Source organism: Elephantulus edwardii, unplaced genomic scaffold, assembly GCF_000299155.1.
Source record: "Elephantulus edwardii isolate Elephantulus edwardi_28Jun2011 unplaced genomic scaffold, EleEdw1.0 scaffold00104, whole genome shotgun sequence".
NCBI classification, from domain to species: Eukaryota; Metazoa; Chordata; class Mammalia; order Macroscelidea; family Macroscelididae; genus Elephantulus; species Elephantulus edwardii.
The window spans coordinates 2,214,913-2,229,217 of NW_006399854.1; the positions used below are offsets into that span (position 1 = coordinate 2,214,913).

The following is a 14,305-nucleotide window of genomic DNA, read 5'->3' on the forward strand; positions in this document are numbered from 1 at the left end:
GCGGTGCGGTTGGCGCAGGATAGAGCAGGGTTTAGAGCTGTTGTGCATAGGGTCGCTATGAGACGGAAACGACTCGATGGCACATAACAACAACAACAACAATCATTTGGGTCATAGGTGTTCACCAAGATTATGTCCTCTCAATCTACTGTGCCTTTAATCCCTATATAGTGTCCTTCCTTCCCTTTTATGGTAATGTTTGTCTATTTTATTGCCACTCTTTTCTGTGGATATCATTTGCTTGCTATATTTTTTTTTTTACTAGCCTTGGATTTTGAGTCTACCTTTCTCTTCATTTATTATATGTGTCTCTTATAGATAACATATTAATGGACCTTGCTTTTAGATCTATTCATTCTGCTATTCTTTTTATCTTGATTGGTACATTAAGTCCATTCACATTAAATATTATTGACAGGCCAGGTTTTATCACTGCCGTTTTGCTGTGTTTATTTTTTGTTGTTGTTATTTCTTGTTACTATGATCCATCCACTTTCCTTTGGTGCCTCTATGTGTAGGACTTCCCTCAAAAAGTCTTGTAGATTTTTTCATAAATTCCTTAATTTCTTTCTTTTCTGCAAACGATGCAATTTCTCTTTCATATTTGATGGAGAGCTTTGCTCGATACAGTGTCTTGGGTTGGCAATTGTTTTATTTCAACTTTCTGTGTATGCAATCCCATTGTCTTCCTGCTTGCATGGTTTCTTCTGAAAAATCAGAACTTAATCCAATGGCTTTTCCTTTGTAGGTAATACTTTGTTTTTCCCATGCTGCTTTTAGTATTCTATCCTTATCTTTTATGTTGGAGAATTTGACTATGATATGTCTTGATATTTTCCTTTTTTTGGTCTGGTCTATTTGGTGTTCACTGAACTTCCCTAGTGTAGATTTCCTCATTCTTTATAATACCTGGGAAGTTGCCTTCTTGTACCTCTTCAACAATTTTCTCAGTAATTTCCCTATCCCTCTCATATTCTGGAATTCCAATAATATGTTATTTTTTTATGTTATCACACATAATTCTAATATTTTCTTCATGTCTCATCTCTGATTTTTCTTCTTGTATGTTTTCATTGAGATTCTTGTCTTCCAGCTCACTGACACTCTGCTCCTTCTCTTCTTTTTTTTTCTTTTCCTTCCAATGTTTTGGTTACTTTTGCCATTCCAGTCTTAATGTTCTAGATTGCATTTTCATGTCTCTCTGTTATTTCTAGTAGTACTGTATTGGCAGTACCCTCTTTATCTTGTGATGATTTTTTTTTTAAGTTTTTATATCTCTTTATCTATAGTTTCAATTTTTCCATTTGTTTTGCATTTTCTCCTGTATTTGTGCAAGTTCCTCCTCATCAATATATTTATTCTGGCTCTGTGTCTCTGGAGCATTACTTTCTTGTTTGTTTCCATTGCTTCTTCCGTCATTTGTACCTTCTTATGTAGATGTTCAAATAATACTTCATCAATATATTTTTTCTGGTTCTCTGCTTCTAGGTATTTCCTTTATCTGTGGCTTCCAGTGTTTCTTCCATCATTTGTACTTTTATTCATAGCTGTTTTAAGGTCTCCATATCAACATATATCATCTGCCTTCTTGACTCTGGGGTATTCATGAAGTCTCTGAAATTCTCTGTTTTGGGGTTTTTTGGTTGGTATGTTTCTTTGGTGTGGTTTTTTTTTTTGTTTTTTTGGTTTTTTTTTTGAGAGGGCTTAGTTTCTTCATGCTGTTTGAAGCTGTCTGTTGCTTTTCTGACATTATGTGAAGTTTTTCTTGATAAGTGTTAGGTTGTTTCTATTGTGTGCATGAAAGTTGTTGGTAGTTTTTACCTTTATAAATGTTACTAGTTAGTTGCCAAGTTAAAATGTGGTGAAGTGCTCACTCCACTGTACATACTTCAGGGAAAATTTGCCTTTTTTAAAGTCCTTGAGGTTCTCTCTGTTCTGCACTGCAGCCCTGTAGGAATTTCACCTTGAAGAAATCCCCTGACATCAACTCTATAGGCCTCCTTCATATATGAAGTGGCTGGGTAGTGTGAGACCAGGTGCTCTACTCAAACAGTTTCTTCTGCACATTTCCCCCTGGAGCTTAATGTCTTATTTTGTCTCTGGAGTAGCAGAAGATTAGAATTCATGGCTGCCAGCTCAAGCTGCTTAGATGCAGGGGGTCTCAAATCAGCCCGCCCTCTTTCTCTTCTAGAGAGCTACAAAAATCCCTTCCCTCTGCCTGAAATTCTGGGTACTAAAATCTCTTGTCCTGTTTTGTCTCTGGGATGGCCCCACAGCCAGGGATGCAGGACCCACAATGGAGGTACCTACATCCTCAGGGATGCCTCAGACCTTTCTCTCCACAGGCAATGGGGAGTGCTTTATCTCAGCACAGAGCCCCCACCTCTCCTCACCTTTTCTCCTGCAAGTGGGTATGCTCCTTTGTCTCTGATGTATCTGAGATCAGACAGCCTCCACTCCTTGGCTACCTGATTGAAGAGGCTCATTGGTCAGTCTTGTGTCACAGGGAACCAAAAATATTCTTCCCTGTGTGCTCTTCCAGGTTGGCCCCATGGATGGCCCCACAGTCATGGAGGCAAAAATCTCCAGATGGAAGTGTCTCCAGCCCCAGGGACACCCCAATCCTGTTGAGTGATCGCTCTCTGCACAGAGCCTCCACCTCTCCTGATCTTTTCTCCTGAGGCTTACTGTGTTCCTTTGTCTCTGGTGTGGTGGGAGATCTGATCCCCACCTGGGTCACCTGTATGCAGAGACTCACAGGTCAGCCCTGCATCACAGGGAGCTAAGGAAATTCTTCCCTTCGTGCAATGTTCTGCACACTAAAGTCTCTCATTCTATTTGGCCCCTGGTATATCCCCACAGCCATGGACAAGGACCTCCAGATACAGGTATCTACAACCCCAGGGATGCCTCTGTCCTGAGTCCCCCAAGATTATTTAAGAATTTTTCTGAATCCTCCATTGAGCTATTTAGCTATCCATTATCAAACTATTTTAAATCACATTACCTTTATTTATTGTATAATCATTGTCAGTAGTATCTGATTAAAATAATAGAACTCTAATTGTGCTATATTTGTAATTCTCTCTTCCTATTTATCTACACATATAAATATTACTTTTCTTTTTATATCAATGCCTCTCAAAGAATAGAATGCTTTCACATTTATTTAACTAACTTTAGATACATTAACTATTAAGTATTAATTTTTAAATGGTAGTTAACACTTCTTTACCTATTCCTAATTTATCTGCTCTCTTCTCTGCAACATCTGCCTACCCGTGCTTGATTCCACAGAAATTTAAGAAAATCAAAGACTTGAAAAGAGCCATTAATAAGTATAATCCAATCCCTTTACTTTAGAAGACTCCACTATGAAAAATTTTTCCTGTAGTTAAGTTATTCAGCTCCTAAATCTGTGTATACACACACATGTGTACACATTTATATACATGAACTTGGAGGTGTATATTCCTGTGTGCATGTAGATGCATTTACATATAGCTATATTCTTTAAGTTACTCATTTTAAAAGGATAAGCCTAATAAAGAAAATTTCTAAAAACTCAAATAGTATCAAATAATTAAGGTATTATCCATATACTACTATGGGTCCATTTTCTAATCCAAGGGGAAAATAAATAAATGCATTGACCATTTACCATGTGTTGAGTGTATCTTGATAAGTCTCTTTTTGTCTGAAAAATGGAATGGCTTATTAACGTCTCCTCTCGCTTTTGTGCTAGAAAAAAGAAAAAAAAATAATACCATAATGCTATTTTGTTAAAAAAAAAGTTAAGAGCTGGGTCTTATTTTAAAAATCAAATATTATTACAAGATTTAAAACTTGTCAGGTGTTTGATCCATCAGAAGCAAGGATTTTTTAACTCTTAAATTCCTTTTGCATGAATATCCATTTCTTAAAGCATTCTTATATGAATATATATTGATTTGTCATTTTAATGATTTTTTTCTTTTTACTTCCTAATGCAATAGAGGATAATTTAGCATAATTACTCCCATCTGATAGGGAACAACTATAGTTCCACCTCAATACACACAAACACATACACCCCCCCTCCATTCCATCTCAAATACTTTGGGCATGTGGCCAGGAGACACCAGTCCTTGGATAAGGACATCATGCTTGGAGTGGTGGAGGTACAGTGCAGGAGAGGAAGACCTCAGACAAGATGGATTGATACAGTAAATAGAGTAATGGGGGAAGGTGTGTCAGAGACAGTGAGACTGGCTCAAGATAGAGCAAGATTCAAAGCTATTGTGCATAGGGTCACTATGAGTTGTAGTCGACTTGATGGCAAATAACAACAACATGCAGCTCATCAGGTAATGATATTTATATTGTTCTAATAATTTAAAATCGTTTTAAGCAAGCATAACTTTATGGTGCGATTGTTGCTGTTGTTATGTGTCATTGACTCGACTGTGACCCATAGTAACCCTATGTACAATATCTCTGAACCCATCCTGTTATGATCCAGTCTCACTGGCTCTGACACACCTACCCTCAATACCCAGTTAACGGTGTCAATACATCTAATCTAGTGTCTTCCTCTCCTGCCCTGTCTGTCCACTCTTCAAAGCATGATGTCCTTCTCTAAGAACTGGTGTTTCCTGGCAACATGTCTAAAGTATGTGAGACAGAGCCTACATGGATAGAGATCTTTGGTGCCCTGGGACTATTTAAGAGCGAGACAGTAGAAAGTTAGATTTCTGAGTGGGCTTCCTTGAATAGTATAGTGGTCATAGAGGGAGAAGCTGGAAAACTCTCAAAGGTCAGTATCTATTAGGCTTTTCTGTGAAATTTTTTTTTTCACTTTGAGAAGAATGTAAGGATTCTTCTTTGGGAAGAAGGAAAGGGAGGAGATTGTCACAACTGTTGCCAATTCTCCACGATAAGCAGAGGGAGAGATGAGGAATCTCCAAATCGCAACTCTCTCCGCCTCTCAGCCATATCTGATGGCTCATCATTTGGAACTCTCTGGTCCAGTTTCTGGGTTTTTTTTTGTTTGTTTTTTACTGTGTTGAGAAGGAGTATTTACTCAGCTGAACAGAAGAGGGACTTCGCTGACGTCTGACTGAAATTTTTAAAGACATTCAACTTAACTTTAGGCCCATGTCTCATCTTAGACTTCAAGGTAGCAGGGTCCTACACTGTTCAAGACTTTCAAGGTTCTGTGGCAAGAACTTCTTGCATTCATAGTGTGCTTTTCTGTGAGAAATTACTATTCCTCTTCTTCTTCTGATCACTCTTCTATCCCAATTTTAACCTTCCAAAAGTGTGTTATTTATTCTCTGCTCTTCTATATGTGGGCCAGGATACAGTCATAAGAAATGAGAAAGGGGATATTGCATGGTTTAAAATTGGGAAGGGTGTATGCCAGGGATGTGTCCTATCACAATATCTTTTCACTCTTTATACAGAACAGATTATCTGGGAGGCTGGGCTCTATGAGGAGAAATGTGACATCAGGATTGAAGGAAAACTTACCAACAATCTGCATTTTGGAGATGACACAACCCTGCTTGCTGAAACTGAGGAGGACCTGAAGCACTTGCTGTAGAAGGTCAAGGACTGCAACCTTAAATATGGATTGAAGCTCAATATCAAGAAACCAAAGATTCTCACCACTGAGCCAATTGGCAACATCATGATGGATGATGAAGAGACTGAGATTGTTAACATCTTTAGTTTACTTGGCTCTACAATCAACACTCTTGGCACCAGCAGCCAGGAAATTAAAAGGGAAAAGTCTTTGCATTGGGAAAGCCTGCTGTCAGAGACTTCTCTAAAGTACTGAAGAACAATAATGTCAGACTGGAGACTAAGGTGTGCCCTATACAGGCCATGGTCTTTGCCATCACTTGCTATGCATCGGAGAGCTGCACAATGACTAGGTATGATTGAAGGAAAATTGATGACTTTGAGCTGTGGTGTTGGAGAAGAGGGTTGACTATACCAAGGACTTCTAAGAGAACAAACAAGTTCATCCTGGAGAGGATTAAACCAGGCTGCTCCTTGGAGGCAAGGATTCTGAAGCTTCATCTGACACACTTAAGTGTTTTGGGATTCCCATTCTTCTCAATATCAGCCATGACTTGTTATGTATGGCCCACCAAGTCAAATGCCTGTGTGCAGTCAATAAAACTCAAATATACATCTTTCTGGTGTTCTTTGCTTTCAGCCAGGATCTATCGGATATCAGGAATCATATACAAAGTGTCACAATCTCTTCTAAATCCAGCTAGAACTTCTGGAACTTCTCTGTCAATGTACTTTTCTAGCTGATTTTTCATAATCTTCAGTTAGATTTTACTTGTTTGTAATAGTAATGATATTGTTTGATAATTTCTCGAGAATAGAAACAAATATGAATCTTTTCTAGTCAGTTCGCTAAGTAGCTGACTTACAAATTTCCTGGCACAGATTGAGGAGTACATCCAGGGATGCATTTATTTGTCAGAACATATCAATTGATATTCCATCAGTTCCTGGGGCCTTATATTTTGTCAATGCCTTCAGCGCAGCTTGAAGTTCTTCCTTCCTTACCTTTAGTTCTTGATAGTGTGTTACTTTCTCAAGTCTGGGTCAGTCAATTCTTTTTTAGTCCAATGCCTCTGTATATTCATTCTATCTTCTTTTCATGATTCCTGGATCATTCAAAATTTTACTCATTGCATCCTTCAGTATTGCTATTCAAGGTTTGCCTTTGTCCTTTAGTTCTTTCAGTTTGAGATACACTGAGTGTGTTTTATTTATTTCCTAGCTCCAGCTTTATGCACATTTTGTTATAATACTTTGTTTTGTCTTCTCATGTCACTCTTTGAAATCTTCTGTTTATCTGTTTTACTTCCACATTTCTTTCCTTTGTTTGGACATGTCAATGCTCTCACACAATTTAAGAATCTCTTCTGACATCCATTTTGGTCTTTTGGTTTTTCCTTGACTTTGTACTGTCCTTTTGCTCTCTTCATGCATAATATCTTTGTAGCTGAGTAGCAAAAATAATTTATAAGTACTTACTTACTAAGGCTTAAAGTCATAATTTGATATAAGATATATTTTGAAAATTAATGGTGAGAACTTTTTAAAAAAAATTCTTCGTGTGGTAGAAGATTAAAGAATTTGTTTTACCTTTACCCACTATAGGAAGAAGATAATAGCCCTCAATTTTGAATAGACATAAAAGAGAAAATAAAAGTCCTAGCAATAGAGATAAGATTGCAGTGCATAGGAGAGGAAATTAATGGATGAGGAAAACTTAGAAAACAAAGCATCATGGGAGAAATTGGACAGGCTTCAGAATTGGATTGTAGATTGATTGTCTACTTTATAGTAGAAGACGGCAGTGAAATCCTCACCTGGGATTGAGATCAAGTGCTAAATACTTCATATATACCTGAAAGAGCACTTGTAAGGTCTTCAAACTGTCTATATTTTTCTGCAAATATTTCTTCTGCCTCCTGAAGTTGTGGAAGACACTCAGCTAGTTCTTCTTCCCTTTCTTTGTTAACTTGCACTTCCTTAACAAGTTTAACCTTTGAAGAAAATAAAATTGAGATAATTTCACTTTTTAAATTCTCTTTTTTAGAACTTTACAAAACCACTCTAGAGAAGAACATGAGTTATTTGAGTGAGAGGGCTCTGTGCCGTGGTCTCTTTATATTCGGAGGTATTTGGCACAGGAAACCAAACAAAAATACTCAGTTTCTATAGAGTTGTGTCCAACTCATGGCAACTCTAGGTGTCTCAGAACAGAAGTTTACTCTATAGAGCGTTTCGTGGCTGATTTTTGGAAGTGTATTACCAGGACTTTCTTTTGAGTCTTTCAACTATTTGTACCAGCAAGCTACTCTACCTGTCACATACTAGGTGGTTAATACACATTTGTTGGCTGACTTACGGATTCTCTAGTATTTTTTAACTTTTTATTGGTATTCTATTCAATCATTCATACATATTTCATTTTATGACATAGATTTCAACCTCCACATTCTGTCATCACTCTTCTCACTGTCTCTCTATAGTTCTTGTTTCCATTTATCCTCCCAGTATCTCCCTTCCTACCTTTTGAGCTTTAACTTTGGGCAAATTATGCTCTTGTGATCTTGTGTGTTTGGTTGTTCTATGAGCTGAGTGTTACTGTTCCCTTTATAGACCTGTTTAGTTGGAACTGTGTCTTGGGGGTGAGTGTAGTTCAAGGCTCAAAAGGCAGCAAAAGACAAATCTTGAGAGTTCTGAGTTTATAACAATCCTCAAGACAGAAGATGAGGGTCAATTAACTTCCCAAAGACTTTTCCAGTTCTATACAATTCTACTGTTATTAGTCTTGTAATGTTACCAAACATAAAGCCCAAAAGTATATTTGAGAATGTTGTCTCTGATTGATCATATTTAATGGGAAAAATAAGCTATAAAGTGAATATACATATAAGAAATGCAGATCCAAATAAAAAAGGGGAAAGAGGTAAAAGTAATTGGATACAATATCACAGTAAATAGATTAAAAGTACCTGAAATAAAACATGAAGACGACTGCTTAATTTCTCAAGTTTCAAAGGGAATGGTTGTATATCTTTTAAAAAATCAGAATGCATTTAAAATAAATAGTAACTAATACTACGCAGAATGTAGGAACAATGATTTTGAAAATCACTATTAAAGTGGGAGGGAATGGAGATCATTATGCTAAATGAACTAACTCAGTCCCGTAAGTACAGATACTGTATAAGACATTCTTGTGAAAACAGAAAGACAACTAGTAAAATGTGTATGAGGATCCAAGGGGGGAACAGGAGCACAGGAGTGAGGATGGGCAGGGGGTTAATCATAGGGTTGCCCAATTTGATGGCTAGAGGGAGGGGTGGGTAAAGGGAATGGGAAAGATCTGGGGTGAAAAACAATGGATACTTTGTAATTAAACCAGTATAAAATAAAACTTTTATGGACTGTAGCCTCCAATATGGATTGAGGCTCAATGTCAAGAAGACAAAGATTCTCACCATTGGACCATTTGGCAGCATCAGGATGGATGGTGAAGAGATTGAGATTGCTCACAGCTTTAGTTTGCTTGGCTCCACAGTCAATACTCTTGCCACCAGTAGCCAGGAAATGAAAAGACATAGTGCCATGGGAAAGTCTGCTGTTAGGGACCTCTCCAAAGTAATGAAGAGCAATGGTGTCTCTCTGGAGACTAAGGTGTGTCTGATACAGGCTTTGGTCTTCCCAATCACTTGTTATGCATCAGAGAGTTGGACAATGACTAAGGAGGATAGAAGGAGAATTGATGCCTTTGAGCTGTGGTGCTGGAGAAGAGTACCGCATGTACCATGGACTGCCAAGAAAACAAACAGATTCATCCTGGAGAAGGTTAAACCAGGCTACTCCTCGGAGTCAAGGATTCTGGGGCTTCGCCTGACATACTTTGGACATGTTGTAAGGAGAGAGAGGTCCTTGGAGAGGGACATCATGCTTGGGAGGGTGGAGGGACAGTGCAGGAGGGGAAGACCCTCTATGAGGTGGATTGATTCGGTGACTGGGTAATCGGGACAGGTGTGTCAGAGGCAATTCGATTGGCACAGGATAGAGCAGGGTTAAGGGATGTTGTACATAGGGTCGCTATCAGTCACAAATGACTCGACGGCACATAACACACACACACACACAACACGCTGAAAAATATTAATGATATTGTTCAATAATTTCCACACTCTGTCATATCACCTTTCTTTGTCATGGAAACACATATAGATCTCTTCCAGTCAAGGTGGCCAGGTGGTTGTCCTTGGTCAGGTGATTGTCCTCGAGATTTCATGGCACAACTTGGTGAGCACATCCAGGGCAGCATCTGTTTGCTGAAATATGTCAATTGGCATACCATCAATTCCTGGGGGCCTCATTTTTTGCCAGTTCTTTCAGAGCAGCTCGAACTTCTTCCTTCATCACCACACGCTCTTGCTTATTTTCATCTTCTTTTCATGCTTCTTGGATCATTTAATGTTCTGCACAAAGCCTTCTTAAGCATTGCAACTCACGGCTTGAATTTATTCTTTGGCTCCTTGAGCTTAAGAAATGCTGAGTGAGTTTGGCCCCTTTGATTTTCTGACTCCAGCTCTTTGTACATTTCATTATAATACTTTACTATGTCTTCCCATGCTGCCTTTTGAAACCTTCTGTTTAGCTTCTTAATATCTTGAGTTCTTTCCTTTTCTTTGGCTTCTCAGCACTCTAGTGCAATATTCAGAGTCTCTTGACATCCATCTTGGTTTTTTCTTTCTCCTCTGACTTTGTAATGATCCCCTGCATTCTCCCTGGATGATATCCTTGATATCCTCTCACAGCTTATCAGGTTCTCCCTCTCTTGTGCTGTCCCTCCATGCTCCCAAGTGTGATGTCCCTCTCCAAGACCTGGTCCCTCCTTGAAACATGTCAAAGCAGGTCAGACAAAGCTTCAGAATCCTTGCCTCCAAGGAGCAGCCTGATTTTACCCTCTCTAGGATAAACCTGTCTGTTCTCTTAGCAGTCCAGAATATATTCAATACTCTTTTCCAGCACCACAGCTCAAAGGCATCAATTCTCTTTCTATCATCCCTAGTCATTGTCCAGCTTTCTGACGCATAGCAAGCAGTTGCAAAGACTATGGCTTCGATCAGGTGCACCTTAGTCTTCAGATTGACATCATTGCTCTTCAGTAGTTTGGAGAGGGCTCTGACAGCAGACTTTCCTAATACAATATGTCTTTTAATTTCCTGGATACTGGTACCAAGTATTGATTGTGGAGTCAAGCAAACTAAAGCTGTTAACCATCTCAATCTCTTCACCATCTATCATGATGCTGCCTATTGGTCCAGTGATGAGAATCTTTGTATTTTTGATAAGATCAATTGACTCAGTGACTGGGGTAATAAGGGTACGTATGTCAGAGACAATAAAATTGGCACAAGATATAGTAGGGTTTAGGGCTGTTGTATATGAGTTACAGGCAATTCAACGACACATAACAATAACAACATTGAAAACATAAAAATATTATAGCCTTGTTCATGCTAGAAGACACAGGTTCACTTTACATTTAATGAATAACAACAACAAGTACTAATTGTTTACACTCCATACATCAGCCTAAAATAATTTATAGATGTAAAATAAAGTTTACCTCATACTTATTTATGTCTGCAATTAACTGTTTTTCTTTGCAAACAAATTTCTTCTCCTCTTCTTTTAATTCTACTGTAAGTTGTTCAATCTGTGCCACAAATAAATCAATCTCCTTTTCTCTACTGTCAGTCTAATTAGAAAAAAGAATTAAAGATTATAATTTCTCCCTTTAGAATTAAAGTTTTTATTTCCAAACAACCAGCTAAATTCACATATCTTTGCATAAGACTTGTCTCTGAGTGCAAGGGATATTATTTCTTAGTAACCATTGACAGTATTTTTTCTCTCCAGCAATTAATTTTTTCCCAAACATTTTCTAGTAAAAGAAAGTATGATGTTAAAAGGGTTTATTGTTCAAAATGGCTTTCCTAGTTATTGACTTTGACTTTGCTATACAGCTGGGCAGGATAACACAAATAGGATGTGATAGTCTATCCACAAGGGAGTTGGTTAGTCTTGCTATTAAAATGCAGGGATTCAGAAGTAGAAATATGAGCTCTTACCATCAACAAGGATGAGGGAGCAGTGCACATTCTTTGGGGCCAGAGATTCCTGTGCCCGCCAGACTAAGATCTATACAAAAGCAACAGCAGCCTCAGCAGAGAAACAGAGATGTGACTTGGGATTGCTGCCCCACGGAGCCAGAGCTAAAATCTTTCAATCTAAGTTTACTGGAGGACTGATGGAACACAACTGATAGGACTAAAGAACTTTGTAACAATGACCTAAGCCATGAGACTGAAGGTCAAAGGCCCTGTGATCATGCTTGAGAGGCTGTCTAGTTTAAGGCATCGTATCCTCCTGCCAATCTGAATTATAGTCTGTTCATTTCCCTAATAAATCCCAACTGTGAGTGTGGTTCATTGAAGTCCTTGTAGTCATTGGCCCCAGTAGATTAGTAAGATTGGTGTTGGAATTAGTAGAAGCAGGTGCAGGGGCACGAGAGACCCTGTCTGACCTTACAGGAATTAATTATGTACTTGGATATTGTTGACACAGTTCCCCTTTATGGAGTTGGCAGAAGTCAGACATCTTCATGCTGTCTTTATACTGCCTACAATCATCTTAGAGGGAGGCAGAATTTAAATATAGGAGGTAAGTACAAGATGCTTGGTTTTAAATTTTGATAAACATTTTTTCTATAGATCACCCTCAAGTAAGTTTCTGGTTGTATGGTTCAAAAGTCTATCTTGAAGAAAATAGCTACTTCATTTGTTAAAGTCTTATAGTTAATAATATATCAAATGGATTCATGCCTTAAGAAAATAATTCAAATATGAAGTGAGCAGAAAAGAAAATACCTTCTAATAAAGTAAGGTTGAGTTAAAAATTAAATAAAGACAATTGTTGTTGTTGTTATTGTTGTTAGGTGCCATCAAGTTGAGTATCTCATAATGACCTTATGAACAACAGATCTGAACCCTTTCCTATCCTGTGCCATTCTCACAATCTCTGACACATTGAAGCCCATTGCTTCGGTGACTGTGTCAGTCCACAGGGTCTTCCTCTCCTTCGCTGACCCTCCACCCCCAAGCATAATGCCCCTTTCCAAGGAAAAACCTCTCCTAGCAACATGCCCTAAGTATGCAAGATGAAGCTTCATCATCTTTGCCTTCCAGGAGTACTCTTGCTTCTCCAAGACATATCTGTTTGCTCTTTTAGCAATCCATGGGATAGTCAACACTTTTCTCCAACACAATTCAAAGGAATCAACTCTTTTTCTGTCATCCTTAGTCATTGTCCTGCTCTTAGATGCATGTTAGGCTACTGAAAAAGACCATGGCCTGCATCAGGTGTACCTTAGTATTCAAACTGACATATCATTGCTTGTCAATAATTTGGAGAAGTCCCTTACTAAAGACTTTTTCAGTACAATTACTCTGATGCAATATAAGAGACTAATCATTAACATCTTGGGTTTCATGAATTTCCTTACCTCTTCTGATAAAGAGGTTTTTCTTTGTTGTGTAGCCTCAATTTGCTGTAGAAGGTTTTTTATTTCAGCCGTTATTACATCTGCCCATCGCTTATGTTTTTTCAGCAAATGAGCTATATTCCACTGATATATAACACTGGAGAACAGAACAAAAGAATAATGATTAAACTGACAGAGCAGTTCATGGAAAATATAAAGGAGTTCAGAGTAAAACAAGTCCTACTATGATTATGCAGAATAGCTTGTACTCAGAGTGATACTTTGCACATTAGCTAAAAGCAAATCAGACAAAACGTTAACTGCCTCAATGGTATCTCTGCAGGTGGCTTTAGACTAAGAAGTTGTAAATCTGTGCAAGCATTTAATAAACCCACACCCATCAGCTCTCTATTGAGATATTAAAATAGAGAAAGCTACACTCATATCAAAAAACAAATGGCCCAGGCAAAAATGGCAGCTGAATTACTAAATTACTCGGAAAGATTCTTGATTTCTAATAAAAGATTCCTGGTTTCAGAGCTCTCAAAAATATCTCCCAAACATAATATAAAAAAAGTTACTACATAATTAGAGAATGGTAAAAAATGCACCACTAAAGTCTTGTAAATAATAACAACAATAAATGGCGTTATGCATAAGCCATCGAGCTGCTAACTGCAAGACAGGGTTGCTATGAGTCTGACTTGATGCATTGGCAGTGGCAGGGGGAAAAGAGCTTTTAGTAAGTGCTTTCTAGTTGCTGACACTGCTAGAAATACTGAGCTCTAGTGGCTTAGTGGTAACAAGCTGTGCTGCAATCCCTAAGGTATGAGGTTCAAGGCCATCAGCTACTCTGCAGGAAAAGATGGGCAATCTCCTCCTGTGTGATTAACTGCCTCTGAAAACCCACTAGGGAGTCAGCTATGGGTAATTTCCAACTCTACGATACACAGCAACAATAACAATATAAATACTTTTCTTGGATCATCAACAAGGGAAGAACTAGTAGCATTTCTTTCTTCACGGAGATGAAAACAAAGAGAAATTACTAACTTACACTCAGACACTACATTGCAAGTATCATCTTGCTAGTTCATTAAGAAGCCTTGGTGACATAGTTGACCAATTCAGCAAAGTAGCAGGATACAAGATCAACATACAAAAATCAGTTGGATTTCTCTACAGTGACAGAGAGAATACAGAGCTGGAGCT

General features: G+C 38.2%; 1 protein-coding gene across 1 annotated transcript in view; it reads right to left on the reverse strand.

The window, feature by feature from the left end:
• Positions 1-14,305, reverse strand: part of CCDC175 (coiled-coil domain containing 175) — a 95,754-nt gene that overhangs the window by 19,155 nt on the left and 62,294 nt on the right. The window contains exons 12-15 of the mRNA XM_006891819.1: positions 13,115-13,250; positions 11,177-11,308; positions 7,421-7,559; positions 3,662-3,741 (exon numbers count right to left, since the gene is read on the reverse strand). Coding sequence (XP_006891881.1) covers positions 3,662-3,741; positions 7,421-7,559; positions 11,177-11,308; positions 13,115-13,250 — 487 coding nt within the window. The remainder of the gene's footprint in view (positions 1-3,661; positions 3,742-7,420; positions 7,560-11,176; positions 11,309-13,114; positions 13,251-14,305) is intronic.